Here is a 27,030-nt window from a genome sequence, read left to right on the forward strand (position 1 = left end):
CGATGATCTCATAGAATGAGTTGGAAGTGTCTTCTCTTCTAATTTTTGGAAGAGTTTGGAAAAATTGGTGTGAAGTCTTCTTTAAATGTTTGGTAGAGTTCATTCCTTTCTATTTCTGAGTTGTATTCCATTATGTGAATATAGCATAATTTGTTTATCCATTCACCCGTTGATAGATATTTGGGTTGTGTCCAGTTTTGGAATAAAGCTGCTATGAACATTAGTGTACAAATCTTTATATAGACATATGTTTTCATTTTCTTGGGTAAATATTTACAAGTGGAATTGCTGAGTCATTTGGTAGGAACATGTTAACTTTATGAGAAAGTTCCAGACTAATTTTCAAAGTGATTGCATCACTACACTTTACACTCCCACCAGCAATGTATTTTGCTTATTCCGCATCCTCACCATGTTAGGTGTTGCCAGTCTTTTAAATTTTAGCCATTCTAGTGGGCATGTTGTGATATCTCAATGTTTTCACTTATATTTTATTGATAAATAATGATATTAAACACATGAACATGTGTTTATTGGCCATTTGTTTATCTTCCTTTGTTCAGAGTCTGTTTGTATCTTTTGCCCACTTTAAAAAAATTGGATTTTAGTTGGGTCTTCTTACTGTTGCACTGTAGGAGTTGTTTATATATTCTGAATAAAAGTCCTTTGTCAATATGTAGATACAGAGATAGATAGGTAAGTATATATATTTTTTGACATTAAATTTTGCTCTTCATTTTATTGCACTTCTCAGATGATGCATTTTTTACACGTTGAAGTTTTATGGCAACCCTGAATCAAGCAAGTCTATTGAGACTGTTTTTCCAACAGCATTTGCTCACTTCATGTCTCTGTCACATTTTAGTAATTATCACAATATTTCAAACTTTTTCATTATTGTTATATTTGTTATGGTGATATGTGATCAGTGATCTTTGGTGTTACTACCATGACTTGCTAAAGGCTCAAATGATGGCTATCGTTTTTTAGCAATAGAGTATTTTTTAATTAAGGTGTGTACATTTTTTTTAGACATAATGCTATTACATATGTAATAAACTACAATATAGTATAAACATAATTTTTACATGCACTGGGAAACCAACAATTTTGTCACTTACTTTACTGCAATATTCACTTTATTGTGGTGGTCTGGAACAAAACACACAATATTTCCAAGGTATGCCTGTACTGTGAACATCACTGTGGCCGTAAGATCAATAACTTGGATCAGCACACTTTTCCTATAATGCGTCAGATAGTAAATATCTTAGACTTTGGGGGTCCTTATTGGAACTACTCAAAAAAGTAACTTTTAAATTCATAAATGTTATAAGAGATGAAGACTTAATACCTCCACCTCTCCTTCCTCATCCTCTTCCCCAAATTTTATCATACTTTTAATTATATTGATAATTAGCTTTTGCATCATTGTAACAATGTTATTGTTCACTGCAGAACATATTAGAAAACTGTGATTACACATCTTTTTTTATTGATGTTGTTAATTGAAGTGTACTTGACCTACAACACTATGTGAATTCCAGGTATACGCCATATGATTTGATATGACTATCAAATCATACATTACAAAATGATCATGATAAGTCTAGTTACCATCTGTCACCATACAGTTATCACAATATTACTGACTATATTTCCCCATGCTGTACATTGAATTTCTGTGACTCCTTTATTTTGTAACTGAAGTTTGTACCTCTTAACCTCTCTTGCCTATTTCATTCATTCCACTACTGCCTCCCCTCTGGCAACCACCTTTTTGTTCTCTGTATCTATGAGTCTGTTTCTGTTTTTTAGATTCTACATATAAGTGAAATCCTACAGTATTTGTCTCTGTCTGACTTATTTCACTTAGTATAATACCCTCCAGGTCCATCCATGTTGTCACAAATGGCAAGATTTCATTCTTTTTCATGGCTGAGTAGTATTCTGTTTGTGTGTATATGTATGTGTGTGTGTATATACATATACATGTACACACACACACACACACCACATCTTTATCCATATATCTTTCAGTGGACACTTAGATTGCTTCCAAATCCTGGCTATTATAAACAATGCTGCAATTAACATTGGTGTGCATGTATCTTTTTTAATTAGCGTTTTTATTTTCTTTGGAAAACATCCAGAAGTGGAATTACTGGACTGTATGGTAGTTCTATTTTTAATTTTTTGAGGAACCACCATATGGTTTACCATAGTGGCTGCACCAATTCATAATACCATCAACAGTGCACAAGGGTTCCTGTTTCTCCACATCCTTGCCATCACTTATTATTCGTTGTCTTTCTGATGACAGGTGTGAGGTGATATCTCGTTGGTATCTCATTTCCCTGATGATTGGTGATGTTGAGCATCTTTTCATGTGTCTGTTGGCCATCTGTATGTCTTTGGAAAAATGTCTATTCAGATTCTCTTCCCATTTTATAATTGGGTGGTTTGGGTTTTTTGATGTTGAGTTGTATGAGTTCTTTGTATATTTTGGATATTAACCTCTTGTCAGATATATCATTTGCAAATATCTTCTCCCACTCAGTAGGCTGCCTTTTCATTTTGTTGATAGTTTCCTTTGTTGTGCAAAAGCTTTTTAGTTTCATGTATTCTCACTTGTAATGGTAATGTAAATTCTTTACCTCTGTTCTATTTCAAGATGGATTTATTCTAGGTCTATTATATTTCCATATAAATTTTAGAACCAACTTGTCAATTTCTTAAAAGAGGACTACTAGAAATTTGATTGGTATTGCTTTGAACCTATTGATCAATCTGGGGAGAATTGGCAAGTTAATAATACTGGGTTCTTCCAATCCAGGAACATGATATCTCTCCATTAATTTTGAATTTTTTTAATTTCTCTCTTCAGTGTTTATGGTTTTTGATGTAGAGGTCTTGCACATATTTTGTTATATTTATTCTTAAATATTTTGTTTTCAATACTATTATGAATAGTATTTAAATTAAAAATTTTTTCAGTTTATTATTGTTAGTGTATATAAATACAATTGATTCTTGTATGTTAACCTGGTATCTTGTCACTTTACTAAATTCACTTATTAGCTCCAATAGTTTTTTGTTTTCTTGTTTGTTTGTTTAGATTTCTTAAGTTTTTCTATGTACGTGATCATGTTTTTTGGAGAATAAAGACGATTTTACTTCTTCCTTTTTGAAGGCATACTTTCCTTTTGTATGTCTCTTATTTACTTTTCTTGTCTTATTGCATTTGCCAGAACCTCCAGTAATATAATATTGAACAAACTGATAATGAGAGATATCACTGCCTTGTTCCTAAACTTAATGGGAAAGTGTTCAGTATTTCACCATTAAGTATATAATTAGCCATAGGTTTTTCATAGATTCTGCTTTACAGATTTAGAATATTTAGTTCTATTTCTAGTTTTTGGAAAATTGTGTTTTTTCCTTTTTATCAAGAATATGTGTTGAATTGTGTAAAAACACACGTGGTTTATTTTCCACATGCACTTGAAAAGAACAGGTATTCTGCAGTTACTGAGTGCAGTGTTGTGTAAATGTCAATCAGGTAAAATTGGTTGATAAGATTTTTCAAATCTTGTATATTATTATATTGACTGCTTTTGCCCCTTGAATATGGGTCACACTTTCCCATTTCTTCACATATCTCATTTCTTGTATTTGTTAGATAATCTATTCTAGAAATTCGGAAATCTGTTCTTTCTTCTTTTAGGGGCTGTTGTTGCATTTGGTTGCTTAGTAACTTGCCTGGAATAAATCTGTGGAGCCTGTAGTGTGCAGCCACTAGTGTCTTTCTTATTATTTTTTTAAAATTTATTATTATTATTTTTGGCTGCACTGGGTCTTTGTTGCTATGTGCCGGCTTTCTCTAGTTGTGGTGAGCGGGGGCTACTCTTCATTGCGGTGCACAGGCTTCTCATTGCAGTGGCTTCTCTTGTTGAGGAGTACAGGCTCTAGTCACACAGGCTTCCGTAGTTGCGGCACATGGGTTCAGTAGTTGCAGCACACTGGCCTTAGCGCATGTGGGCTTCAGTAGTTGTGGCACATGGGCTCAGTAGTTGTGGCTTGTGGGCTCTAGGGCTCACACAGGCCTCAGTAGTTGTGGTGGACAGGCTCAGTACTTGTGGCTCACAGGCTCTTAGACTGCAGGCTCAGTAGTTGTGGCACATGGGCTCATTTGTTCTGTTGCACGTGGGATCTTCCCGGACCAGGGATCGAACCCATGTCCCCTGCACTGGCAGGTGGATTCTTAACCACTGCGCCACCAAGGAAGTCCCGCGACTGGTGATTTTCTTATTTTTTGTTTTGTTTCTTGAATTCTTGTCTTTATTTTTAAGCCTTGCTTCCTAGGGATTGCCTCTGTGTCAGCACTGCTAAGTCAACCAGTGACTGGTAACAGTTTGCACTCAAACACCTTAAGCCCATAAGATTTTTGTTTTCTTCAATGGCTGTGATGAATCTAATGTATGGGTTAGACGGCACATTCAAAATCCTGGCAGTTTACAAGTCTGTTGGGCACTCTCATGTCCCCTGTACCTGCATACATGGCCTCAAGTTCTACCAGGAATATGCAGATAGCCAGAGCACTCTTTGGTCTCTCCACATGTGCTTTGCTGGAACTGTTTGGGAGCTTATCAAGGCCCACAATAGCTGGCTCATTCCTGGTATATCCCTGTTAAATTTTCTTTGCTTGCCCCAACGAACACCTCAAAATCGGGCTACCTTAGTTGTTGGCCTTCCCTGTTTGTTTGTTTGTCACCAAGATTGCTACTGTTTCTCTCAATGCCCCAGGCATGGGGTTTTTCAAGCTCTGCTCCAAATCAAGTGAGACCCTTCCTGAAACAAAGCTGCAGTTTTTCATGGCTTGCCTCTCCCTGTAGAACGATTACCACAATGACTGAGCTGGGGTGGTGGTGTGAGGGGAAAGGGTTAGAAGCAGCCACAGGCTAAGATGTCACAGACTGCTTACGTTTCTTACCAAAGGTTCAGTAATATTTCATGAAGCAACACTTCTCAGTTTGTTGTAAGCCTCTGATCATTTTTGTTTTTGACAATTTTGTCCAGTTTTGATGTTTTGGTTTTTTGAGTTTTGGTTTTTTTAAGAGCATTTTCTGAGCTTCTTACTTTGCCATTCCAGAAGGCCTGCCCTCATCATTGTATATCCTTCTAAATTGTGGATTTATCTCTTTTTTTAGTTCTTAGGGGTTTTTTAATATAAATTTATTTTATTTATTTTTGACTGTGTTGGGTCTTTGTTGCTGCGGGTGGGTTTTCTCTAGCTGCAGCGAGCGGGCGCTACTCTTTGTTGTGGTGCTTGGGCTTCTCATTGTGGTGGCTTCTCTTGTTGCAGAGCACGGGCTCTAGGCATGCGGGCTTCAGTAGTTGTGGAGCGCGGGCTCAATAGTTGTGGCTCACAGGCTTAGTTGCTCCACAGCATATGGGATCTTCCCAGACCAGAGCTCGAACCCATGTCCCCTGCACTGGCAGGCGGATTCTTAACCACCGCACCACCAGGGAAGTTCCAGTTCTGTTAGTTTTTACTTCATGTGTGAGTAAAGCTGCCCTAAACATCCATGTACAGGTTTTTGTGTGGATATAAGATTTTCACGTGTGGGCATAAGTTTTCAACTGATTTGGGTAAATATCAAAGAGCACCATTGTTGGCTCGTTATGGTAAGATTGATTAGTTTTGTAAGAAACTGCCAGACTCTGTCCAAAGTGGCTTTACCATTTTGCATTCCCACCAGCAATGAATGAGAATTCCTATTGCTCCCCATCATTGCCAGAATGTGGTATTGTCAGTGTTTTGGATTTTGGGCTAATTGATGTGTAGTAGTATCTCATTGTTTAATTTGTAAATCCCTAATGACATATGATATAGAGCATCTTTTAATGTTTATTTCAACGCGTATTTCTTCTTTGGTGAGGTGTCTGTTTAAATCTTTTGTCCACTTTTTTAAAAAATTGGGTTGTTCAGTTTCTTACTGTTGAGTTTTTTTTTGCTTACTGTTGAGTTTTAAGAGTTCTTTGTATATTTTGGATAACAGTCTTATATCAGATATATCTAGTGCAAATGTTTTCTCCCAGTTTGTGACTTGTTTTCTCATTCTCTTAACAGTGTGTTTCACAGAGCAGAAAATTTTCATTTAAATTAAGTCTAGCTTATCAATTCTTTCTTTCATGGATTGTGTTTTTGATGTTGTGTCTACAAAGTCATCCCCATACCCACAATCATCTAGGTTTTCTCCTATGTTATCTTCTAGGAGTTTTACAGTTTTGCGTTTCATATTTAGGTCTATGATCCATTTTGAGTTAGTTTTTGTGAAGGGTGTAAAGTCTGTGTCTAAATTCATTTTTTTGTGTGTGGAGGTCCAGCTGTTCCAGCACCATTTGTTTAAAAGGCTGTTTTTGCTTCATCGTATTGTCTTTGCTCCTCTGTCAAATATCAGTTAACTATATTTAGATGGATCTACTTCTGGGCTCTCTATTCTGTTCCATTGATTTTTTTTGTCTATTCTTTTATCAACATCACATTGTCTTGATTACTATAGCTTTATAGTAAGTCTTGAAGTCAGATAGTGACTTTGAACTTTGTTCTTCTCTTTCAATATTGTTGGCTGTTCTGAATCTTTGAAGCCTCCAAATAAACTTTAAAATCTCTTTGTCTATGTCCACAAGATAACTTGCTGGGATTTTGATTGGGATTGCATTGAATCCATAGATCAAGCAGTGACATTTTAAAAAATTATTATATTTTCCAGTCTATCATTTCTATTTGTCTTTTTTATAACTTTCAGTTCTCTGTTGAGGTTCCTTACTTTCCCTCATTATGTTTATACTTTTCTCTAATGCCTTGAACACGTTTATAACTATTTTAAGCTCCTTGTCTGCTAATTCCAACATTAATATCATTCACAGATCTGTTTCTATCACATTATTTTCTTTTGGTTATGAGTCATATTTTTCTGCTTCTTTGCATGTCTACTAATATTTTATTTTTATGCTGGACATCACGGATGCTACATTGTTGGGTGTCTGGATTTTGTTGTCTTCTTTAATGGGGTGTTGAGTTTTGCTCTGGCGGGCAGATAATTTACTTGTGCATGAGCTTGATCCTTTTGAGGCTGGTGTTTGTGAGGGTGCGTCCAGAGTAGCCTTTACTCTAGGGCTAGATTAGCCCTGACCTTAGGGCTTGGTCCTTCTGAGAGTTCTACTGAATGTGCGGAGTACCCAGTGAGACCTCTATATTCTGACTAGTTACAACTCAACCATACCTTAGCTCTCTGCATGCAATGGTAGTTGTTCAGCTCACAGTTCTCCAGTAGCTGTTCCCTGCCTGGCCTTATGGCGCATCTTCCTCTGCATGTGTCGGGGACACCTATGCATACTTCTGGAGCTCCTTTGCTATGCAGCTCCAGTCTCTCTGAAACCCTGCCCTGCAAATTTCAGCTGCCACAGTAACCCTGAACTTCACTTTCTGTTTCTTCTTCTTAACAAATGTTCTGTTTAGCAACCCCTTCCCTGCATCAGCGTCTAGAAAATGTCTCCAAATTGGGTGATAATGAGGCACATCATATTTGTTTTCCTTCTATTAGGGATAATATTCCTACTTTGCCTGTTGTCCAGTGTCTGAAAACAATTTTTCCATATGTTGTATCCAGTTTTGTAGTTGTTCGTGATGGGACGGCTAATTCAGTACCAGTTACTCTGTGTGACCAGAAGCAGAAATCTGCCATTTTTTAACTGTGTGATCTTGGGCAAGTCAAACTCTCTTAGCCTGATTTTGACATGAGAAAATTGAGGCTTATAATAATTAAATCAAAATGTTGTTGTTAAGATGAAAAGAAGTAATACATATCAATTCCTGATCTTAGTGCGTAGAGCATTTGCACAAGCGTCACAAACGATTCTTATCACTGCAGTTATGTTACAGTGTGTTAAAATCTCTGTTGGACAGATGTGATGGAAAAGGCAAACAGATCAACAGACAGGTGAAGAATCATATCTGAAGCCACAAGCTCTCAGCATCCCACACAGTAATGGCCCAGCCTGTAGGCTTGGGGTTGTCCTAACCAGCTAGTGACATGCTTGGCTAAAGGACAGTGTTCTTGGAGCCAAGGACCAGGTGAAGGGCACTGTCCATAACAGGAAATGAAAGTGAGAACATCAGACACAACGGAGGTAGTGGGATACATGGGAAGAATACACAGGCTTTGGATTCAGACAGGCATGGATTTCAATCCCACATGTGTTATTTGACTTTAGGTAAACCACATAATCTCATCTATAAAATAGGGGATAATATATATTTTGTAAGGTTGTTCTGAAAATAAGAGATGCTATATGTAAAGTCTCTGATATACAGCTGACACATAGTAACTATCATCTGATTATATCACTTCCTTGCTTAATAACTTTCCTTGATTTCTTATTTCCTTTAAGAAAAAAATCCAAACTCCTTAGTATAAGACCTCCTTTTACCTCTTCAGCCTTGAATCTTGCCACTCTGAGCTTCTTTGACTTTCTTCAGCCACATTGAACTATTTTCTTAATCTATCCAGGCCTTTACACTGCCTTTATCTCTGTATGGAACATTATTTCTATCCTTGACTTGGACTTCTATCCTTTCTGTCTTACCAATTTAGATATCGGCATAACTTTATTCACTCATTCTTTTGTTCATTCATTCATCAAACATTTATGGAGGACCCATCATGTAGCAGGTACTGTGATGCAGCAATGAACAAGGTATACACAGTCCCTGTCCTCATTGGAATTCACCCTGCACCCTTACCATATCCACCAGGTCTGGACTTGGGGCCCCTTCTGATATATTTTTATGACGTCTTGTACTTCTCTCTCATAGCCCTTCTCTTAAATATTGTAATTAGTTCTTACCTATATAGTTAACCCTCACTAGATTGTAAACTCTGCAGGATCACAAACCACGGTCATCCTAATCTTCACTTTATTTCCACTTCCTAACACATTAAATATTTGTTGAATTAACAGCAAATTACTGAAAAGTCCCCTTGGCCCTGAAACATACCCAGAGCAAGGACTCTGTGCAAGGCCCTGTAGGAGATAAAGATACAGGTCTATCACACCAGCCAAGTGAGGGAAATGACCGGCAAGATCTCTGACTCTTGGGGTCACTCTTGTTAGTGACCCCACTCGGTGAACTAACAAGCCCATTATGATACTCTCTTGAGTCTGCTGGCAGTGATAACTCATGCTGCCCTCCCTACCGACTTAGCTTCTGCTGGAGTTTTTTCTTCCTTCTCAGGACTTTTAATGTCCCCAGTCCACAGGGCTCTATCGGCTTCATAGACCCTCTGCTTACGTCTCCAGGAACCATACCAAGTTCTGAGCAGCAGCAGCTGCACAGGAGTGCCCTGCTGTCAGCAAATGACCCGACCCCATATGAGGTAACTTTCAGCTTCCTCCTAGGCCTTGGGGAGTTTCCTGCCTCCACTGGACACCATCTCCAAAGCTTCATCTTCTTTCCTCAATTAAAATTGTCAAAGTCTTGTTGTATTTCCTGTCTCTAAGGGAGAAAATTAAGTATGGCGGGCAACTCAGTTGTTTTTTTTTTAATTTTTATTGGAGTATGGTTGCTTTACAATGTTGTGTTAGCCTCCACTGCACAACAAAATAAATCAGCCATACACATGGCAACTCAGTTTTATGTTACTTGAAGCAGTGAGAAGGTCATTCTCATGTACTGACAATGAACATCAAATCGGTACAAGCTTTGAGGGGGCAGTCTGCAATGTGTCTTAAAAACGCATATCCTTGGGCTTCCCTGGTGGCACAGTGGTTGAGAGTCCGCCTGCCGATGCAGGGGACACGGGTTCGTGACCCGGTCCGGGAAGATTCCACATGCTGCGGAGCGGCTGGGCCCGTAAGCCATGGCCGCTGAGCCTGTGCGTCTGGAGCCTGTGCTCCACAACGGGAGAGGCCACAACAGTGAGAGGCCCGCGTACCGCATAAAATAAAATAAAATAAAATAAAAAATGCATATCCTTTGACAGAGCAATTCTATTCCTAGGAATCGATCCTAAGGATAACTTAAATACATCAAAGATTTGGTTGCAGTTACCCCAAGTGCAAGCATAATGCTCAGGAGAAGTTTGTCTCTATCCGACTTGCTTAAAAGTGGCTTATGAGACATTCAATTTTCAGATAAGAGTTACTATTACAAGGTATTTAGGTCCAAATCCTAGCCATCTGGAGGATTTTTGAGGGAGAAAAAGCTCTCAGCTCTGTAAAGCGATAGGGTATAGAGAGGAGTGGACTGAAATGTCTAAGATGAGGCTCTGCCACTGACTTGCCCAGTGGTCATCTGCCCTCTCTGGACCTGTTTTCTCACCTATAAAATGGGGTAAAATCTGCCCATTATCTTGGACAGGCGTGTAAGGAGGGCGTCCAGCTTTCCCTTTTGTCTGTATTAGGGCTCTCTCTGTAATGACACGGATTGTCTTCCATGGCTTCTCTCTGCCTTTAGAATGACACAATCCTTCCCACAGCCTCAAGCTTCCCAACAGTCTGGCTCAGCCTACTTCTCTGGCCTCATCATGGGTACAACCTCCCTGTCAGTCACTGTGCAGTCACTAGGTGCTGGAGATAGACATTCCTCCCCCAGCGTTTTCACGTGTGCTCTTCCCTCTGCCTGAAATCCTGTACCCCCTTTGCCTGGCCAACTCCTACTTATCTGTAAAGTCTAAGCTTAAATGTCACTCTTACCAGGTTATCTTCCCGGACGATCCCCAACATGGTTAGGTCCCCCCATTATATCCTGTCATAGTGCCTGCTACAGATCCTTCATAAGGCTTATCACAATGGTCCTTCAATACCTGTTTACGCCATAATTTATTTGGTTTCCTCTCCCTTTCAAAACTTCATGAGGGCAGGTTCTATTTCTGACTTGCTCATGACTGTGTAGTGTCAGGGCTTGGCAGAGTGCCCAGCCCAGAGACACAACGTAATTTTTTTTTTAATAAATTTATATATTTTTGGCTGCGTTGGGTCTTTGTCGCTGCGCGTGGGCTTTTCTTTAGTTGCAGCGAGTGGGGGCTACTCTTCCTTGCTGTGCGTTCAGGCTTTCTCTAGTTGCGGCGAGCGGGGGCTACTCTTCTTTGCTGTGCGTGGGCTTCTCATTGCGGTGGCTTCTCTTGTTGTGGAGCACGGGCTCTAGGCGCGTGGGCTTCAGTAGTTGTGGCTCACGGGCTCAGTAGTTGTGGCTCGCAGGCTCTAGAGCGCAGGCTCAGTAGTTGTGGCACACGGGCTTAGCTGCTCCGCAGCATGTGGGATCTTCCCAGACCAGGGCTTGAACCCGTGTCCCCTGCATTGGCAGACGGATTCTTTTTTTTTTTTTTTTTTTTTGCGGTACGCTGGCCTCTCACTGTTGTGGCCTCTCCCGTTGTGGAGCACAGGCTCCGGACGCGCAGGCTCAGCGGCCATGGCTCACAGGCCCAGCCACTCCGCGGCATGTGGGATCCTCCCAGACCAGGGCACGAACCTGTGTCCCCTGCATCAGCAGGCGGACTCTCAACCACTGCGCCACCAGGGAAGCCCGGCAGGCGGATCCTTAACCACTGCGCCACCAGGGAAGTCCCAAGGTAATTTTTTAAATGAATGAATTATTATCATCTTAGAGCATCAGGGATAGAGATCTAATGGCTTCATTTTACAGCTGACAAAATGAAGGCCCAGAGAAGAAAAATGACTTTTCCCAGATCACATGGCCAATGAGTGGAAGAAGCAGTTTTAGAATTCATTCATTCATTCAAAAAATCTTGAGCCTACTATGTTCCAGGCACTGTCCTAGGTGCTGGAGATAGAACGATGGCCAAAGCAGGCCCTGACCTCCTAGGACTTAACTACCTGTAGTGGAGGAGATAAGCAGATAAACAAACAACACTTACATAACATATGAGATAGTGATATCTATGAAGAAAGAGATGCTCTAAAGACAAAACCGGTGAGGACTCAAACCCATGTTTTCTGCTTCCAAGTGCAGGCTCTTTCCACTACACCACGCTGCCTGCCCTAAGTAAACAAACAAAACCATAATTTATGAGGCTCCTTCAGCTGCCTGTGTGTGTGCCTGGTGGGGTGAAACCCTCGTGAAGTCCGTGAAAAAGGGCCAACATCATCAGAAGCAGCAGCTGACTGGCTTGCCTGCTAAAGCAGGTGTCCCAGCATTCGCCAGCCTGGCCTCTACTGCCTTGAAACTTCACATCTGGCGCCCAGAGAGGGGGTGTGTTTAAATAAGACAGCTATTGACCAAGTGGATTGAGGAGGGTTGGAGTTGGCTTGTGTCTGGGAATGATGCAAACCGCAAGGGGACAGTACTCAGGAGGCGGACAGAAAACACAGATGGGCTCAAACTGCAGGCGTGACTATTGCCTGAGCACCCCACCCCCATCCCTGGACGAAGCAGGGGGAGGCCTCTTCACTGCCGAAGATCTGTTTATTTTTTCATTTATAAAGGCACCCTCTGATGCCTGTACTTGGAGAAGTCGAATGTGCACTCAGACCACTGACTTTCCTCTAAACTCTTTCAAGTAGAAACGTGGTTGAAACAAGAGTTCAGAACATATGCAGAATGACATAGCAGCCCGCCGAGAGGGAGGGGTGCTGGTGGATCAAGGGGGTCATGGATTGGACAGGTGAGCAGATCACAAGGCTGCCCATTGAAACACTCCCTCCTCACTTTGGCAGAACATCAGTTTTGATAGTCCAAAGTGTTGTTTATAACATAAAGTAGATACCCTAATAAAGATTAGTTGAAAAACAAACAAATGAAGGATGACAACTCATTTTTCTCACATAGGGAAGATTAAAGCCCAAAGCACTGCTTTGAAAATAATGATAGTAATCATTTCCTGACCAAGCACTATGAACCAGACATTTCATGATCTCTCATCCTCACACTAATCTTGACATAGATATTATCTTCATCTTAGAGATGAGCAAACTGAGGCTCAGGGAAGTTCAGTGACTTTCGAGAAGTCACACTGGTGGTGAATGGGCACTGAGCTCCAATCTGTCTCTAAAATCCAAGTACTTTCTACAAAACCAAGAAGTGACAACTACTTGCTGAGAGCAAAAAGCGACCCTCTCTAACCGCTCTGCTGCTACTAACGTGTTACTGGTTGGGAAGCCACGTAATTCATGTTGTGAGTTATGTACGATTCTAAGTAAGGGTGGGGGACTTCATGCAGAGGCTTCAGGATAGCTGGTCCCTTATTTTAGGGGTGAGTTTAGGAGTTTGCAGCAAGAACTCACTGCTAGAGTAGAATCATATCATTGTACAATCCCAAGTATAATGGCTGTTCAGTGAGTGCCTGACGTGAACCCTAGTTACGATAAGCAAGACTGCTTACTGAGCTCCACCCCACTGGAAAAGAACTCATGTCAGGAGTGGATGACAACGGGACACTCAGTCTGCCCCTCAAGTCCCCCAGCTCTACTGTATGCTAGCCTGGTGGTAGCCTCTCTTAATTTCCTAATTCACAAAATTGGGCTGATATCTACACTTCACAAAATTGTGAGGAATAAATGATAAAGTATACAGAAACACCTGGCATGGAACAGGTGTACAATAAATATGACTTTAGTCATATTTATTCATTATTCATAGGATGAGTTTGGTTGACCAGTCTGGGACTATGGGTCATTTTGGCCCAAAGAATTCCAGGGAGATGCAGTCAGTTCCAGGTCTAAATCAGAGTGTGTGTTCGTGCGTCAGAGAACAGCCTACATGGATCCTTAGTGGAACCGTGGAACCAATCCCATCTCCATGGTTTAACGAGGACCATGGCTCAGGCAAGAGCCAGAGGATTTCCAAGCATGAGATGAACCAGCAAAAGGCTAATCATTCCACATTTGAAGTCACTCCCAATTCTCTCCTGTCCTGAGTTTCCAAGGGGATCAAAAGAATCATTTGCCTAAAACTGAACTAAATCCAACCTCAAACTTGTTCATCTTGAGATAGAACAAGCTTTTCCTCAGCTTGTTCTGTCTCAAGGTGCCGGTGCAATTTGGCCTTTATGACCTATTTCATACTGGTGATTCTCTCTTCAGGCTACAAATGGCGATTTTTCTACCGTACGAATCTGAGATGTTAAACTTCTTCAATGGCTTCCTATTGCCCGTAGAGTGAAGTCCAAACTACTTAGCAAAGACTTCTGTGATCTGGCCCCTACCTACTTATTTGTCTCATAACCCACGATTCCATCTGTCACTAAACCACTTATAGCTCCCTAAACACTCTGTGCTTTCTCACATGTCTATGTCTTTTATGTAGTATGTCCTGTTCCTTTTGCCTGGGGTGCCCTTCACTATCCCATTTGGCAAACATCTATTCTCAGTTTAAGCACTTCATCCTCTGTGAATCCTTAATCCCTGAGGTAGTCACAGACTACCCTTCCCTGGGCTTACCCTTAGGCAGGGAAGGAAGGACATGGTACAGTGGAAAGAATATAGGTTTCAAGTCAGGAAGCCTGGAGTTTAAACTCTGGCCCTCCTCCCAGGCCAGCTGGAACACCAACCAGAGGGAAAGACATAGTCTTCTAGCCTAATGTATAGTCCACTGGTGTGGTTTTCCTTATGTAAAGACAGATGCGGGGGCTTGTAACCAAAAGATTCAGTGACCTGAACCACTGGTGAGATCATCCCTATCTGGGATTGACCATTCTAAAGGTGTAATTCATTTAACTCCTTTTTTTCCAACCTCCATGTTTGCTCACACACCCATGTGACAGGAAGTCAGCTTCCTATACAGGTTTGCTAATCACAACCACTTGAGTATTCCAGTTCCTCCAATTTTTTTGTTACAAATTAATTATTAAAAACAAATGCATCTCACCTTTGCCACTTACTGGCCAAATCATTTAAACTCTGAGCCTCTTTTATCTTCATTTGTAGAAGAAAAGTGTGAGGATTAGAGAAAATGGATTGAGCACAAATTTTGGCCCATGGTAAGCACTAATATTATTGTATCATTATAGGACATTTAAATTATTTATCTATGTCTCTCCCTCCACTAGATAGTAAATCCCTCAAGGGCAAGAAATCCATCTTTATATCCCCCAGCATCTAGCACAACAGTGCTGGGCACATAGAAACTTTTGGCAAAAGTCTGTGAGATGCATAACACGCACACGTTTTGCCTTTCCAATGACTGTCAGTTCCAGGAAGGCAGAGAACTTGTCGTGTGCTTTTCTTTTATCTTTCACAGCAGCCACCATGGTTGTGCAGCAAATCAGTAAGCAGTCATTCAAGGCAAACTCATGAGTAGACCAACACATTCTTCTTCTTATCAGTTGCTCTACAGTGGAAAAGTTACACGTTGTGAAGTCTGAAGACCTTGGTTCTAGCCCTGGTCCACTCCCTTAATGTGAGGTGTTAGGCATACTCATTAAATGACCTACGCTTGTTTTCTGCAAAACAGGGGAGAGAAAAACCTTGAGGGCTATCACAAGGATGAAATAGGGTGAAGTAAAGCACCATGTAAAGGTGGAATATAACTAAGAGGGACAAGGGAAACACTCCTATCAGGCTTTATGGTTTTCAGGAAAATGGTTCTGCTTCCTGTACATCCCATTCCAGGAGAGAATAAAAAAGCACAATACCATGATTATGCTATATTTATGTAATTTTCACATATCTTTTAGGAAAGCCTGGTTTTGAGAAGACTCCCTTGGCCTAATTCAGAGCAATCAGTGGCTAACAAGTGTCCTGAGGCCGCTTTACTACCTGCATGGCTTAAATAGGGCAAAAAATGCCAAATTTCTTTTTGATTTTCTTACAAAGGTTAAGTCAAAGGCAAGGCCAAGAGTTGGACAATCTTTTCCAAGGAAAAAGTGTTCTTGATTTAAACTAAAAGCAACCAAATGGATTACTTAGGGAACTATGCTCTGTTCAGAAGAGTTTCCTAATGATCTAAAATTAATTATAAAACTTTATTCTAGCCTCTCTTTACCTTCTTCTTAACATTTATCAGTCTACTTATCTAACTTTGTAATTTCGTAAGTATGGTATACTGGACATAATTGAATCTTTGTTTACAGATTCAAGACCATGTGGCAGGGATGCTGTAGAGAGGACTCATGCAGCAGATGGGTGGCTGAGTTAGATAAACATTAAGATCACCTTCAAATCTGACAATCTGGGATCTGAACAACTTAGTTGTACTTTCACTTGTAAAAACGAACATGAATCATCATTGGGCGGTGTGGCAATGTGAACTAATATATAGCCAAGAGCAGTACAGCACAGTGGTTAAGACTGTAGGCACTAAAGCCAAATTGTCAAGATTGATATCCTGGCTCTGTCACTTGCTAACTCTGTGACCTTGAACAAGTTTCGTTATTTCTCTGCTTCAGTTTCCTCATGTGTAAAATGGAAATAAAAGTACCTGTCTCTTAGGGTTGCTGTAAGGATTAAGAGTTAATATATCTGGGGGGAGGGGCAAAATAGGGATGGGGATTAAGACGTACAGACTACTAATATAAAACAAATAAGCTACAAGATATATTGTACAACACAGGGAATATAACCAATATTTTATAACTATAAGTGGAATATAACCTTTAAAAATTGTGAATTAGTATGTTGTACACCTAATATTGTACATCAACTATACCTCAATTAAAAAAAGAAGCTAGGGGCTTCCCTGGTGGCGCAGTGGTTAAGCATCCGCCTGCCAATGCAGGGAACACGGGTTCCAGCCCTGTTCCAGGAAGATCCCACATGCTGCGGAGCAACTAAGCCCGTGTGCCACAACTACTGAGCCTGTGTGTCACAACTACTGAAGCCTGTGCTTTGCAACGAGAAGCCACTGCAATGGGAAGCCCTCGGCAACTAGAGAAAGTCCGCACACAGCCACGGAAGACGCAACGCAGCCAATAAATAAATAAATAAAGTAAATCTATTAAAAAAAAAAAGAAGCTAATACCTTTAACATTCTTGGAACAGTGTCTGGTACATAGTAGGTGCGCAAAAATATATGAGTTATCCTGCTTTGTGTTAGCTTAATATATGTCAGAATACTAGGGAATGACTGCCCATGCAACATTTCATTAAAGCCTGAAAACAACACTTTAAGGTAGATGGTATAGCTCATTCTAAAGATGAGGAAACAAGTTCTCGGAGGATAAGTGTCTCACCTAAGGTCAGTGCCTTAAACAGGGTTTGAATCCAGAGCCCTCTGCCTCCCAACTTGTGTTATTTCCATCACAGCACCCTGCTTCCCCAGTATGTCAAAATTGTTGAGTGTGTGCAAAACTGAGTTGAATTCATGCATGTAGATCCTGTAAACTGCCTTTTGGAATAACACTGGGTACCTGCTTGCTATCTTGTCAATACTCTCATTTTTAAGGTAGGGCAGAAATAACCCCATTAAGGATTCACTTTATCATGGTTTACTTATACAATGATTGTGTAAATGGTGATGGTCAAACAGCTAGATAAATATCCATTAAAGGGACTTCCCTGGTGGTCCAGTGGTTAAAACTCTGCACTCCAATGCAGGGGGCCTGGGTTCGAGCCCTGGTCAGGGAATTAGATCCCACGTGCCGCAACTAAAGGAGCCCGCATTCCACAACTAAAGATCCCACATGCCACAACTAAAAGAGCCCGCATGCTGCAACTAAAGATCCCACGTGCCGCAACTAAGACTCAGTGCAGCCAAATAAACATTTTTTTAAAAATCCACTAAAATGGTGAACCTTCCTTAGCCTGTTTCTTGTCTTAAATTCTTTGTTATTCTTTACACAGGACTATAAATTTTCGCCCATTATGATTATCCAGGTTCTCTTCTGAATTAAGCCCCTCTTACCACTCATCTAAGCATCATCTCAGTTGCTATCTAACGCTATTTAGTGTGCCTGTCCTCCACTCCATAATGATAGCCTCTGAGCTCTTGCAATCCCTCAAGTACCTTATCCAGGACTAAACATAACTAGTATTCAACAACTGTTTGACCCTCTGGATTCGAATGACCCAAAGTAGATGCTAAACAATGTGGTTTTTCCATATTTCAAGAGCAGTTCAATAAACGACATAAAAACCTTGAGAAAGAAAGCCTTAAAAGACTGAAAAAAAAGAAGTTATAGAAGGACTAGCTGTGAAGAACTCTGAATATTAAAAAAAAAAAGAGGGGGAGAAGCCAAAGTGAAGCCTCAAGAAACAAGGAGTCTGGCAAAAGCAAATGAGAAAAAAGGGGAGAGGTGGCGGAGGAGCCACATGATATTTAGGGTTTGAAATGAGGGGGAATTCTAGAGTTAAGGTGGGTTTGGATCAGTAGCCTTTCTAAGTTTCTCAGGCTAAAGAGCCTGGGTGGCAATCTGTGGGTGGCCGACACTTAAGAACACAAAAAAACTGGACACAGATACAAATGGCAAGAAGTGTCATGCAGCAGGGAGTGGCAAGAGTCCATCCTAAATGCAGTCATTTGGGTACAACGTGCCCTTCAGAGAGGGCATAGTGGCAGCATGGGCTAATTTACAGAGCCGCCAGGGTAATAACTCAAAAAGCAATACTGCCTTCTCACAACAAAACGAGGCAGCCCCAGAATGTTTTGTGGTGGTAAAAAGCTGCATTACAGCATACTGAGATCCCGGAACCAATGAAAGGAGACAAGTTTACCAAAACGAGTCTTGACACAGAGTACGTTTCTGGCAAATACATTATTATGCACTCACTCTACTCAGGTCCTGGAGCAACTATTTCGTTTCCTTATATGGCCCTTCTCTTCAGCTCTCTCCTGTATAATAACTAATGTCTTCTTAGAGAAACAAAGAAAAGGAATAGAACTGTTCCACTTGTCCTCCTCCGTTTTTTTTCAGGGAAATGAGTAGAGGCTCATATCATTGAGAGTGTCAGAGAAGAATTATCAGTTTTTGAAATCACTTTTAAAAAACTGAAATCATTTCTGCTAGAGAAAGCTGCTTTGATGGGGGGAGGCAAGGGAAAATACTGCAACTACCTGACTGCCAGAATTAAGCAGTCTTACTTTAGCCAGAACATTTTTCTTTAATTCCATTAGAACTTTAATTTGAATACCACTAGAACTAAGATACGATGGGCAAGCATGGGTAGAAACACTCCCTATATGGCACACAAAGTCAAAGAAAATGCCAGCTGTCACGCTGAAATAAAAATCAACTTCTAATGTTACTCCTCTTCTTAAAATTCTTTGATTGGCCCTCATAGTCTTCAAATAAAATCCAAACTCCTTAGCAGGACCCCAACTTCACTTCCCAATATATTTCCCTCCCTATTCCCAAATTCTAATAGTCCATTTCTCCCCAAAAGTCACGTTCCTCTACCTGGAAAATCCTTTCCATTCCTCTTTGCTTGGTAAAATCCTACTCATCCTTCAGAAAAACTGCTTGGCTTTCTCTCCTTCAGGAAGATGTCCTCAACACCCCCCCTCCTATGAGCTCTCTGAGGACCCTGCGCTTATTTATCATTGCACTCACCATGTGATGCTATGATTTCACTTTACTTTCTTGTCCCTTCCACTAGTTCCTGAGGACAAGTGCCAAATTCTAGGATTCTACCTTCTAGTGCTCAGGACAGAAGCGTGACATATAGGAGATACGCAATAAATGTTTTAATGAATAGTAAATATAGCCGTCTACGAATCTCACTTTCTCTCAATAAGAAAATATACTCTCTAAAACCTTTCATAAAATAAGGTAACTATCTTCCCTCTTTGACCACACTGACAACCAGAATGAATATTTTGAAAGAGTGTAACATCTGGGTCATATCCTTGATAACATTTCAGGAAGTTCGTGGCTGACTGCATCATTTATGACATCAAGAAGGAAGCCATCATTTGCAGAGCACCTACGTGTGCCGAATTTACTCTGTATACACATTACTTCACTCTTGGTGGCCCATGGTAACTTGTTTGAGCTCTATTTTGATAAAGAATCTGAGGCTTAGAAATCTGCCCAAGGTCACAGAGCCAGCAAGTGGTGAAGCCAGACTAACACAATGTGCAAGATCAGGACTAGATTTTCTTCTAAAGGAACTAAAAAATGAGGTTGGCTGAATCTAAGATTTCCCACAGGACTGAAAAAATGATGAAGACAGCAAATAACTTGTCCATCTCAGACTATGGGTATGCAGTTTTAACAATATAAACTGAAAACCAGCCTTGTTCCTGTTCAGAGTTTAAATAACTGCATACACTGTTGCCATCCTGTCAAGTAACAGATTCATCAGACAATCAGTTTGAAGCACTGTTTTAAAACAACTTCTCAAATTTACTTAACTCATGTGGATAACATGGTAGAGTTTTTTTTTTTTTTTACAAAAAGGAAACAGCCAGCACTTACTACTCAATAAGCCTTGCAGACGGCTCAGAGTGTAGGCAGCATACTGGGCACAGTGACCACAGGATTTGCATTATGCTTGCAAAGACAGAACTCCACGAGCACCAGAGTTTTCCAATTCAAAATGTGATTTAATTAGAGATCCCAGCATGATAATTTTTTTTAAAAAGGCTGGATTGTTGCTTTTTTTTTTTCTTTAATTTTCCATTTCTATTTAGAAAAATGACTAGAGGCAATGGCGAAAATAACCATTTAAAAGGGATTCCTCTCCAGAAGTTTTTTGTAAAGTTAAATCCAGCCTTTCCACCCTTCTCTCCATCCTTTTACATTTTAAAAAGAAAGGAGTTTGGAATGTGTCAACTTTTATTCAGCTTGCTGCACAAAGCCTCAGCCTTCTCAAATTGTAGACGTAATGCAATGCCGGGACTAATCTCCCAAACCTCTGGTTTTAATCAAGTCCATGGGGTGCCTGGCTGGAGGGCCCTGGGTGACAGTTGCTAAAGAAGCTCCTATTAATCTAAGGTCAGTCACAATCCTAACCTTAAACAGTAGACGGCTGACTGCATCACTTACGACATACACCAGGCGAAGGCAGAAGGAGCAAGAAGCAAGTCAGACGTCCCTCGTCTGTTAAGTCATGAGTCACTCCAGCAGCTGAGCCTGTGTTCCTTTCCCCAGAGCTCACTGTGCAAGGTCACCGCCACACCACCTCCATCCCCTGAGCTCACTGTCCAGCCATAAAGGAAGGTGCTTCCAAGTTATCACTGGAATAAATGATTTTCCATAAGTAACAAATGAAAATGTTTAGATCTACCAATGACTCAGTCTCTCCATCTCTTGTTGGGGAGCCTGTACTTCTAAGCATGTGAGGAAGTTAAAAATACAGAGGAGCAGCATCAATAGACAATGTGCTTTACCTCTTCCTCATTACCTTCCTGGTAAACATTCAATTTCCTTGAAAAGGAGAAATTTTACTTAACTGTTGTACATTGCATGTAAGAAGGGACTTCTCTTTCTAGCCTTCATTTCACTGTATGGGTTTCCCTCTCTAGGTACTGAGAGTGGGAAAGTGAGAGACAGGAGGAGACAAAAATCACCAAGTGTAGTATAAAGCACAGCCTGTGTCAGCAACATGACAAGTCCTCTAATGTCATCAACGTTGACTCTAAGTAATTTCTGGTGGGGTTGAATACATCATTACATTTCTATTTGTGCTCTGCCTGAGGCTTTTCCCTAACCACTAATTGCGAATAAAGGGCTCGAGAGTAAGAGCTTTTGTGAAAGGGCTAGAACACAAGTAATGTGCTGGTCTGTGGCCAGGTGTCAGTGTACTTCATAATGGAGGAAAAGAGGACTACCGGGAGATTTTTGTTTCAGCCTTTAGTCCAACCAAGATTTAAAAGACTTACAGAAAATGCTTCACACAAAAGTGTGGTAGTGGGGAAGGGAGGATGGGGAAGTGGTAAACACATCCAGTAAAATCCAGGCATAAAAGAATACCCACACAAGTCCACAAAATACAAAAGAACAAGGAGGATCACTTCCTGAGCCATAAATGGATGGATAAGGGCACAGGGTGGGTAGGGCACAGTGGATTAGCCACTAACGGCTTCAGTGATAATTCTGAAACCTGTTCCAATTTATTTTTGGAATGAATTCTTCTCCTGGACAGGTCAAAATTGTGCTTAAAAAATGTTGGAAGATAACAGCTTTTGAAATATTCTTTTGCCTCTTGCTTCCAGGTGATTTCCTTTTTGTTGAAAACCAGAAGCTGTATAAACCTCACAGGATGGAAAAACAGTCTTTTGATAAAGATGAGGTGAGGTACTGGATGAACTTACACAGTAAGTGAGAGTCTGTATGTCTTGGTCTTGTCCCTTGACCACTCCACATCTCTAGACCTAACAGAGATGGCAGTTCACTTCCTCTGGAAGAAGCCAGTAATGGACACTTGTCTATTGGCTTTGCCCAGAGCAGCAGTTCCTTTCTTTGGGCCCTTTCGTTCCTCTTTGGGTTCCTTTTTCAGAGTCATGGTGGGAGGCCTATGTACAGAGGAAGTCTTCATCTTAAGCTCTTCTTCACTATCTGTGCAGGATTCACTCTCGTAGACCTTTTCAGTTACTGGAAGAATAAAGAAAAAAATGGGATATGAGTGGGTTCAGTCATTTAGAACACAGCTCTCGAGAGAGAATGAGATGTCTGGTTCACTCCAATCCCCTCAGATCCACTGACCAAGGGAGGTGTGCTCACTGACCATCGCAGCTCAATCCCGCTGGGAGATCAGAACCCGCCTCAGGGAGGAAGCAGTATTTTGAGCTCACACAGCCTCTAGCTGGGGCTCAAAATCAACATTCACCCTTACTCCATCGCTGCTATGCCCCATGCCTTTAAGTGGGCCCTTATCATGTGGTTGCCCAAATCCTGCATTTGGGCCTTTGTCTATGCTTAGCTAACTTGTGGAGCTCTACATCAGAACTGTCTGCATCTCAAACACCTACTTCTACCTCCATGCTTTGACTGACTTCTTCAGTCTCACCTCCCTGACCCACAGTGCCTGCCATTTCCATCACTGGTTTTCCTGGTCTTAAGCTCTGCTCTACCAGCCAGTCCCCATCCTACCTAGCCAGACTCATTGCCATGGACCCTCCTGGCTAGTCCTATCCTGATGTCACCCACTATGAACTGGAGATTAGCTACTCAACTATTCAGTCCTTGGTTCTCAGTGACCCAGGATTTAGTAATGGTCTACATCATGAAGAATGACTATCTCAAGCAAACTTGGTCAGATGACAAACTTGATAGTTTTAAGGAAGGACAACGATAAAATGAGAAAAAGTTCCCAGTGTTTTTTACTCCCTGTCAGCCAAGGGTGTATTGCGTCTTTTCTCCTACCAATAAAATTCACTGATCCCTCCCCACTGGAAACTTTAAAAAAAAATTATACCAGTGAGGAGTCACTATAAGGAACCCCCAAAGGGCACAGGCACAGACAATCGCTTCCAACAATGATGTCCCAGAACTGATGAGGGTCTCTTCAATACTACTGCAGTGCACACACCAACTGCAAGAAACAGTACAATGCCACCCTCCTGTGACTTTAGAGAGATGCAGCAGCTGTACAGTCAACGTCATCTAAATCCTTTCTCAGCAAATGATGGAAAAAGGAAAACACCTTTTCTTAGCTGAATAGAGTAACCTAATATGCATAATATTCAAATGAGTAAAGTGAAAGGTATTTTTTCCCATTAACATACAATGATAGTTTTAAGCTCTCGATTATTGATCATTTCTTTCTAATAAAATATAACCGCCGAACTGTTCTAGAGGCATAGGCTTTGGAATCAAATACACCTGTGTTCTAATACCTAGTCTGTCACTTACATAGTCTCAAATTTTGATGTGTATCAGAATTACCTGAAGGCTCATTTAAACACGTATGGCTGGGCTTTATTTCCAGAGTTTTAGATTCAATAGGTCTGGGGTGGACCCAAGAATTTGCTTTTCTAACATGTTCCCAGGTGATGCTGATATGCTGCTGGTCTGGGGACCACACCCTGAGAATCACCATTCTTTGCTCCCCTGTAAAAGGTGATATGCTGCCCTACGAAATGTACAAATACACCCAGTAATCTTTGGCAAGCACTCTTCAGTGCTATATTTTCCTCTTGCAATGGGCCACGCTGGAGGTCAACTGGCTATAACCAGTGGAGTACTCCTTCACCTTATTCATCTATTCTTTTTTTTTTTTTTTTTTTTTTTTGCTGTACGCGGGCCTCTCACTGCTGTGGCGTCTCTCGTTGCGGTGCACAGGCTCCAGACGCGCAGGCTCAGCGGCCATGGCCCACGGGCCCAGCCGCTCCGCGGCACGTGGGATCCTCCCGGACCGGGGCACGAACCCGCGTCCCCTGCATCGGCAGGCGGACTCTCAACCACTGCGCCACCAGGGAAGCCCCTTATTCATCTATTCTTATTAAGGTTGCATAATCAACAGTCCCCTCCCTAAGAGTTCCTAGGATTTTTCATTACTTTCAACAGCCTAGAAGTCACTTTGGCTGACCCCTGTCAACTAAGAGGCTAAAAAAACACTAGTAAGCTTTAAATATATACTAAGCGTTCTTGAAGATCTTAAGGCTCCACAGACCAGAGGCATTAGAATCTCCCATGAGCTTATTAGAAACACAGAATCTCAAGTCCTAACCCAGGCCTACTGAATCAGAATTTGAATTTTGTCAAGATCTTCAAGTAATGCATCTACTCAACAAAGTTTAAGAAATGTTGCTCTAAGATACTTCAGGAATTTCCATAGTATACCTGTTAGTTCAACAATTATGATCCCAGAACATCATCTCCATCCTGATGCAACTTCAAAAGCATTACATAACTGGATTTTAGAACAAAATTATGAGCTGTTATTTACTCAATATCTCAAATTAGGGAATTCTAAAGAGCCACCTACAGATATAGAAAAGACAAGACTTGCTCCTCCATAAGCTATATTATGTATTCAAATGGTGGCATGTCTGTAATATTAAACTTCAGCATCAATTAGCTCATTATTTCATGACTAACCACTGGTTGTCTCATTGCCGATTCTGTGCAATGCACTGCTTGAGGGAGTTAAAAACCAGTCAGGGCAGCACCAACAGAATTTCTTAAGCAGAACACTTTGTATATACCTTAAGGGCTAAAAGGAGCATTTCTATATTCAAAGCTGTGGCTACTTCAAACTACAGAACAAAGGAGATTTCAACTTAAAAATACAGGACCTTTATTTTAGCTGAACAACATGCCACTTTTCTGGGCTGCCATAAAAACAGGCCCAGTTTGCATGGGTAGAAGAATTCTTTTCCACTCAACTGTTTTGCTCTTAGAAATCCACCCTGTCCAGAAGTCCACCCCAAATTTATCTCAGGGGCCCAACTCCCCAGTCCCTGTAGTAAACTCACAGAAAGGGAAAGATCAGCTTTTTAAGCCCACAGACCAACTCCCATCCAGCACAGGACAGGAGAAGCCCCCTGTGCTGGTACATTTGGAACAGTCTGAGCAGAGAGAGGAAAGCAGAACTCCTTTATTGGTTACAGGAGCCAAGATTCATTAGGTTGACCTTGGACTAAAAACCTTAAAAAAAAATGTGCTATGTGAGCACAGTTTTCATTGTTGCATCCAAGGCTCTTAATAGTCCTGTCTGGAGACAGGAGTACAAAAAAGTTCACATCCCATACCTGGCCAAAATTTGAGTACTATGTTTTGAACAAAGTAATAGGTAATTAGCCCCAAATTCCCAATGAACTCCCATAAAGATATTTTTGACACTTTTCTTTTGGGGTAGCAGGAGGGAAAAACTGGCACTGATGCTTTTGTCCTCTTAAGTTTAAAAGAAAAAAGAATAAAAAATTCAACAGTAAATATGTAAATTACCATTAACAGTCAAACCAAGAGGCTTGAAATTCATTACTAGAAGACTAAAAGCAAAAAACAAACAAAACAAAAAAAGACCAAAATCCAGAATTCATAGGCACAAGAAAGTTATCACTGAAAAGACAGATATTTCCTGTGTAAGGAATTTTATTCCCAATCACATGCTACAATTAAAATGGCTGAGGCCTTTTCAGATGAGTGGGAGGTGGGGAATGGGAGAGGGCTCGAGTCTGATGAAAGGTCTTCACTAGTTTTAACAACCACATTGCCTAGGGAAAGTTGATTCTTCAGAGTCTATCAATCTTTTTAAGACAAAAATTTGAACCAGAAAAGGAAAATCAAGAAAGGGAAAAAATACTTCTCTAGGAGAGCCAGCGTGTGGCAGGTGCCACAGGAAAGGAGAAATGACAATTCTCGGCTATCTCACTAACAAGCGGTTGAAGAGCCTAAACCGACAACTTTTTACAAACACAAAAGACAGTACCAGGATCTGAACATCTCATCGGGCCTCAAGTGCTAAATCTTAAAAGCCCCACAGAAGTCGGTCAATCGTGGTAGAACAAGCTAAAACATGGCTGAAGAATCAAGCAATGACTTGAGGCCTGAATTCTAATTTCCCTCTCCATAAAAAGCACATAAAAAGGCCTCCATAAAAAGCACATGCTTTTACCTAACATGGCTTACAAGCAGGAAACATAAAGAAAGTGATTTGGAAGAGTCAGACCCCTCTACAGAACAAATGGGACAAAACACAAAGAAGACTCTTGACACTCTCTTCAGAGTCTAGTCTTCTATAGGAGCTTCTTTTCCACTGTTCAAATGTATAAAACAAACATTCAAAAAAACCCCAAATGTTTCTCAATGTCTATGATTTAAAATTGGTATTGTGGTTTCCATCTTGAAAGTGTTTTTTAAATATATTACTTCACATGAATCTTCACAACAATCCCACATGTAGGCAAAATGGTATTTTCCCTCCACTCCACAGATCAAGAAACTCCCCACCAGAGATGATGTGACCTTTATGCAAGATCTCAAGCATATTACCCAAACAGAAACCCAGGTATTCTGACTTTAGTTGTAGTGTTCCCTATATTCCACTACTCAAAGTGTGGGCCACAGGAAAGCAGCCCAGCACCACCTGGGAATGAATCATGTGCATATTAAAGTCTGAGGCACCCTGCTCTGTAAGGGATTAAGGTGCTCTCCATGGTAATAACTCTATCTCTGGATTTGGAGT

At 40.9% G+C, this 27,030-nt stretch overlaps 1 protein-coding gene across 2 annotated transcripts in view; it reads right to left on the reverse strand.

Annotated features, from left to right (window-relative positions):
* Window positions 1-18,774: 18,774 nt before the first annotated feature.
* POLD3 (DNA polymerase delta 3, accessory subunit) overlaps window positions 18,775-27,030 on the reverse strand; it is a 43,219-nt gene continuing 34,963 nt past the window's right edge. Inside the window, exons 12-13 of one of the 2 annotated variants that reach the window (XR_004351123.1) lie at window positions 22,214-22,493; window positions 18,775-21,136 (exon numbers count right to left, since the gene is read on the reverse strand). Coding sequence is in view for 1 of the 2 variants with exons in the window: in XM_032640579.1 (XP_032496470.1) it covers window positions 22,291-22,493 (203 nt within the window). In the remaining variant the exon portion in view is untranslated. Of the gene's footprint in view, window positions 21,137-21,735; window positions 22,494-27,030 lie in introns of those variants that run through there. The other variant, XM_032640579.1, reaches the window with a different exon arrangement.

Source organism: Phocoena sinus, chromosome 8 (genome assembly GCF_008692025.1).
Source record: "Phocoena sinus isolate mPhoSin1 chromosome 8, mPhoSin1.pri, whole genome shotgun sequence".
Classification (NCBI taxonomy): Eukaryota; Metazoa; Chordata; class Mammalia; order Artiodactyla; family Phocoenidae; genus Phocoena; species Phocoena sinus.